This window comes from Vombatus ursinus, unplaced genomic scaffold (assembly GCF_900497805.2).
Source record: "Vombatus ursinus unplaced genomic scaffold, bare-nosed wombat genome assembly UNPS02014809.1, whole genome shotgun sequence".
Classification (NCBI taxonomy): domain Eukaryota; kingdom Metazoa; phylum Chordata; class Mammalia; order Diprotodontia; family Vombatidae; genus Vombatus; species Vombatus ursinus.
The window spans coordinates 6,552,573-6,559,262 of NW_020954587.1; the positions used below are offsets into that span (position 1 = coordinate 6,552,573).

General features: G+C 33.6%; 1 protein-coding gene across 1 annotated transcript in view; it reads right to left on the bottom strand.

Annotated features, from left to right (window-relative positions):
• MED14 (mediator complex subunit 14) overlaps positions 1-6,690 on the bottom strand; it is a 67,496-nt gene that overhangs the window by 34,554 nt on the left and 26,252 nt on the right. Inside the window, exons 12-15 of the mRNA XM_027875565.1 lie at positions 5,357-5,435; positions 3,064-3,223; positions 1,469-1,663; positions 973-1,107 (exon numbers count right to left, since the gene is read on the bottom strand). Coding sequence (XP_027731366.1) covers positions 973-1,107; positions 1,469-1,663; positions 3,064-3,223; positions 5,357-5,435 — 569 coding nt within the window. The remainder of the gene's footprint in view (positions 1-972; positions 1,108-1,468; positions 1,664-3,063; positions 3,224-5,356; positions 5,436-6,690) is intronic.

Genomic DNA, 6,690 nt, shown 5'->3' on the forward strand with positions numbered 1-6,690 from the left:
TGTTTTCTTTCAATAAAGAGTATGCCTTCCTCTAGTTTTACAGAGAAGAAAGTTCCCAATTCACAAAGTGAAAGGAAAGGAAAGGAAAGGCTGAAAAAAAAACAAAAAAACAACCCCCACGAATCTTTTCATGCCACTTCTGAAATTTACTCCTCTGGGCTTCAATGAGCACCAGGACAATGTGCTGTGTGCTGACGACTTCCTCTTCTAGCTTTTTGCTCACCTTGGATGGGACAAGCTACCGATTCTGGCCAATCACTTAAGAGCTTTTACATTTCTACAAATTTTTAGTCAAATTATTTTATCTTAAGTGTACCTGACATTTTTCTAGGCTTTCCTACCAGATAGAATGCCAATATTCCTAGTGATCTAAGAAGGCTGATCATAGATTCAGAGCTAAAAGGGGCCTCAGAAGTTATCAAGTCTAGCCCCCTCATTTACAGATGAGGAAACTGAGGTACAGGGAAGTGAAATGATTTACCCAGGGTTATACAACTACTAAGAGTAGGAGGCAGGATTAGAATCCAGGTCTTCCTGACTTCAAGTCTAGCACTCTGTCCTCCACACCATGCTGATTTCACCCACTACAAGAAAATCTGTGTCCTACTATTTCCTATAGTCAAAAAAAAGTAACCTGCTCAAGAGGACATAATTAAAACTGTGATCGTTAAAATTCAAACGTGTCTTTGGCTAGCAAGAATGCTGGTCTTCTTCTATTAAGAATTTAGCTTTACACATACAAGCAATGTCAAGGTAAAGCAAAAGATGTTAGGAGGCTAAACATTTGCTTTTGATTTTGTCACAAAAATCATGCACATACCCCAAAACTTGCTATAATTTCATAACAAAAGGAACAAAAAAAGGATTTACAAACATTTCAGTTTCCTTAGAGGGAACCACTTAGCCTTAAAAAGACTTATCCTAAAGCAAGGAAGGGGGAAAGATGACAAACCAAACTATTAAAACCCTTACCTCCATACGAAGTCCTATAAATGGCATGTTTGTGTCACACACAGCTACAAAGTGAGCCAGAACTTTATTGAAGGCACACATTTCTCCTGATTGTTTGGGTTTCTTGGGCTCTGCAGGGTTTGGGTCGCCAGACAACTAAAATGGAAGTAAAGAGTACAAGTAAATAAAAATTCTTTCGAAACAACTGCTTTAAAGCAATTTTCTAAGTTACTATACCACAGTTCAGTTTTGAAAGACATTTGTTAACAAAATATCTAGAATGACACATGACAATATTTTGTCTATCAAGTTGGCTTCTGGTTTCTCATTGAGTCATAAAATAATCTAACATCCAAATACTTAAGAAAATGGACCATTTTTATATAAATCAAACTTCTGTCTATCCCTCACAAATTCCAGGTAGTTCTTTCAAAGGTTAGGGTTGGCTAGTTCTCCAAAACATCTAAAATGACAGGTCCCAACAAGGCCAAGTTCCATGATGGCTGGCCTCCCTTACCTTGCGCTTGACACCTGCTCTTACTTGTTTCCCAGCTTTTGGGTCCAGCAACCGCTCTTCAATATTAGTTTTGAATTGCTGCAGTAACAAGGCTGTGGCTGGGTTTTCATCTCCTTCTGCCAAGCTCACAGAGAGAAAATGATACTTGTATTCCAGCTCTGTGGGACTGCTAGGAACTTCGAACATCTCTACCACCTAAACATTAATAAATAAAATCTCAGATTCAGAAAATTAAACATTAATAATTAAAACAATTTATGGAATGAGGCATTTTCCTTACTCTTTTTCTAATTTCAAATGCAATTTCAAGTGGTGCTGTGAAATAAAAATCCAATGCAGGATTCTACATAAGGATTAGTCAGTCATTTCAAAATGAATATTCCTTTTTGATATAAAAGATGCATGACGCTAAATCTGTCAGAATTGAAACCCAGCAGATGAGGTGAGAAAAGCAAAAATAGACATAAAATTTACCAAAGTTAGAAGCAAACACTAGTATACGCTAAATGCAAGGACGTCTTCAAGATGTTGACACACTGACTGATAGTCAGACAAAATACTATGTCACACCAGCATGGCTAACTTCAAATTCTTACTCCTACACCCTAAGAAAAATTTAAAGAAGGGTCACCTTCTTTAAGTGGTTGCAAAATTAATTCTACTGGAGAAGGCCCCATGCATTGCAGAGGTTATTCTGGCATTGCCAGAATACCCATATATCTGACGAATTTTAGCTCAATAAAGAATTCAGAGTATTAAAACATTGCAAAAACAACAGCCTACCTACCTCTCTTCCTCTTTCTAATTCATGTTTCCATAGTCTTTTTTCACCTTATACTGAGTCACAAAAAACTATTTTCAAATCCTGCCTCAGACACTTACTGGTTGTATGGCCCTGGGCAAGCCACTTAAGTTCTCTGGGCCTCAGTTTCCTTATCTATAAAAGGAGAGTTAGGACTAGATAACCTCTGAGGTCCCTTAAATCTCTAAATCTATGAGTCTATGATTATTCCTAATAAATGTGTCTAATTTAGGTGATAAATCTGGAGAATAGTACTACTGTTCCTGTATACAGTATTGTGTTATTTATAAATAAATATACCATTCCAAATCAAGTCCAATACTCAAAAAAAAAAAACCAACTTTTCAATCCATTTGGCATGTGACTGGATAAACAAAATATAAAAGCCTTAGGAATACTGCTGAGAGCAGAAACATCTTATCTGAAGCCTAATGTACTCCTTAAAATTAAAAAAAAAATTATGCTAGCTGAAATTTTAAAAAATGACTTACATATATATTAACCAAATTAAGATCTTTAAAAAGAAGATTGTAAACAGGATCAATGTCCAATTAATCATGGTATACCATATTTAAACTGTCGTATTAAACAAATATGGCCATCAAGTGAATTTTCTCAGTTTCAGTAACTAAAGAAAATAACCTTTTAAGGGACAATGGTGCTTCCTTTGCAGGAAAGTTACATTCACACCAACGAAATCATTGTTCTTTTAAAGTAATAAAGAAGCCAGGGAAATGACAGACTTAATGAACCCCAAAAAGATTTATCAGAGAAGTTCCATTTAGTTACTTACAATGTAATACTGTGGGAGACGAGTGAGTTTGATAAACAGTTTATTCTTTGAAAGGTTTCCAACAGGATGAGTTGAATAATTAGAAAGCTGCAAAGTTTCACTGCACATTATAGGGAGATGTTTTATAGACTGCTTGCAACGTTGCTGTCCAAGCCAAAATCTTAATTTAAAAAAAAAAAAAGTAATTATTAGAAAAACAGACTGTCTGGTTAATGTGATACAACTGATTAAGACTACAAATTCAGTCCTATCACAAGCAACCAATCCAGTAAATTAATGTAAACTTCACAGAACCACTAAAGGGATATATAGGGGGGAAAACTCTCAAGTGGTTATCTTCAACTGTGGTTTAGGCTAACTTTAAGTAAGAGAAATGGATTTCAGAGTTATGGGACAGAAATGATCAGTAAGAGAAGTTCACAAAACTTCTTTTACCTTAGAGCAGCAAAACAAACTAATCTCTTAAGAAAGGGATTCTTAACATAGGGTTTGTGAACTTTAAAAAATAGTGATAACCATATTTTAATATGATTGGTTTCCTTTGTAATCCTATATAGTTTATTTAATGCCTTTAAAAGTATTATTCTAAGGAGTCCATGGACTTCACTAGACGCCAAAAGGGTCCACAACATCTTTCTAATTCAATCATGTATTCCCTAAAGAACTTATAAAATTATATAAAGGTTTTAATTGTATGTGTGTACATAAAGGAACCCATATACAATAATTCTTGACATTGTCAAGAAGTTATTCCATATAAATGATTTTTCAAGTAACTGAAATTTATCCCTTAGGATAACAACTTCTGAATTTCACTATTTTGAATAGTAAGATTTCTAAAACAGATTATAAACTCTGCCTTCTTAAAAAAGAAAATACTGACTTGATTTTGTTTTTCTTGATGACAAATGCTCATTATGAGCACCAATTATTATACTCACATTAAAATAGTAATGCCCTACATGGCTGTTTGCCCTCAAACTGATAATGCTTTTTGAATTTGGCTCACTGCTTTCACTTCTTGCTACCCTGATACATCCTACTATAATTTGCTTCTATCATCTGTTAAGTCTCAGAAATCAGATAAATAAGCAGTGAGGGCCTCTCCAGTAAGTAAAAAGTATCAGTTGATTCATGGTTTTGAGACATTTGCTCTAAGAAAAACGTAAACTTCTCTTCTCTTGGCTGTGTTTCTCACAAGAGAAATACCAGAAATGTTTTAAATGTGCTGCAGTTTTTCTTACTCATTCAAAGAGAAAAGTAGTTGGTCAAAATTTATAGGGATTAATATTAAACCAGTGGAAAAAAAAAGTAATACACCACCACCCTGTCCCCAACGATTAATGACTTCTACCCAACAGCAATAAAAATAACAATTTTGTTGATAAAATTTTTCTCGAGTTAGAGCAAATACCATAATGGTCACAAAAGCAAAACTGTGGGGCATGGGGAGAGGGAGAAAGCTAAAAAAGGAGTACAATGAAGTATTTCTACCGTCCTCAGGTTCTCCATTTCACTAGAATACTTTTCATACTTAACTTATAACTGAATTCCTTTTAAGAAAGGGTCCAAGACGAAGTTGTCTTAAATTAAATTCCACTTTCAAGAGGAATATAGCGTGATTTCAGAATATTTGTATTAAGATTAAATTAAATGACATTTTGACCAAGAAAGCTGACTTTTCCTATGCAGTGAGGTTTTGTTCTGAATAAACATCTCATAAATGATCACTTATCCAGCAAGTTGCTGCCTAGCAACTGCTCAATGTGATGGATTCTTATCATTGTCTATGTCTTCTGAATTCACTAAATGTTCCCAGGTACAAACCATGGAATGAATTCACAAGCATTTGTTTCTAGAAGAACAGCCTCTGCTGTACCTGATTCTTCTGGTCAAAATACAACTTATCAAAATCCTAAGAAAAGATTTTTTTCAATAATGAGAAAAGTGTGAGATTTTAACTAAATTTTTCTCCTACAAAGTAAAAATCTTGTTACCAATTACTGAATCAAGTTAACAATATGTTGAAAATATATGTGTGTATGTATATATATATACATACATAAAGACACACACACACGCACACACACATATATACAAAAACAACCTCATTTAAAAAAACAAAAACTTTCTGGAATATAATTAAAATGCTAAAATACTAGTCAACATCAACATAAATTAAAAAACATATTTGCAAGCAATTAGATTAAACTGAATGAAGGGAAAAGAATGTGAAAAAGCAACACATCAAGTTAAAGCTAGTTCTTATTTGTCTTAACAAAAATAAACTTACTTCAGCTGTTGAACCCAAGGGATGATTCTTTTCATATCATCATTCACAGATTTCTCTATGTCATCCAAAGTTGCCTGATCTAAAAGGACGAAGCTTTTTATTAGTTGCTTAAAGGAACAAAATCTTTTATACACAAACCTTTCAAAGAATGGAGTAAAAAAAATGTAAGATAAACTTAAAAAAAAAATCTCTTATTTTTGAATCACAAATAGAAGCTCAAACATTAAGGAACAATCAGAGTTTAAATGACCATGTATCACAGAGTTTACCTATTTATGGCCAATATCAAAACTAAGTAAAATTCTACCCACTCTGATTAGGAGTCAGCAAAGTTCTTCTTCCCCAGGCTACTCCTGGCATAACAACAGGCATAGTGACGAATGAAAACAATGGTGGAGAAGGCTTAACTCTTAGTAAAACTACACACAAAGTTAAATTAATTTGGGGGGAAATCTTTTCAAGGAAATGTTAATGTATTATATATATTAACTATCACATACAATATTTTGAAAGTCAGCTGTGTGACCTTGGGCAAGTCACTTAACCCCAACTGCCTCACCAAAAAAGGCAAAAACAAACAAAAAAACAAAGTCAGCAATATCACAAAAGTTTCAAAATTTTTGATAAGTGGACCATTAATACTAAAAGAACAACATATATGCATCATTCAAATTGGGGCTCCAAGATTATTAACACGTATAAATTATGAAAATACAATAACTTTTTTATAACACTAGTGTCAGAAGGCAATGTACATCATGGGTGAATTATTATAACAAGTTTTTATTTCAATAAACTTGCTGTATTTGGAGGATATAATTTGATCTGTTATATTAAGAGGGCCTTAAGATTAAAGACTATAAAGCTAAAACCTATTTTACAAAGAAGGGAAAAGCAAGCAGCAAATTTATGAATTTTTTTTGCAACATTTCAGTTCCTAAAATTTTTAAACTATTGCAATCATAGATATTTTCATATTACAATGTTACAGAGCTTGGTTTAGTTATAAAATAAGGCTTCCATAATTCCAGCACAATTTCCCTCTTTAAAAATCACCAACAGCTTGTAGGCAGGACCTGTTAAGTAAACAATTAGCTTCTTACTTTGAAGCATAAACACTAAAGCAAAATGTAAATTTCTAGAATATTTCAATAAACCTGAAATACTACAAATATGGTGGTAATATATTATCAGAAGCAATAGCTCCTATAAAATTTAGATAGGGTTGTTCCTTCTGTCGTATATCACATCCTTTCGCTGCTGGCATTTCTCTCACCAAATACCTAGGAACACACACACACACACACACACACACACACACACACACACACACA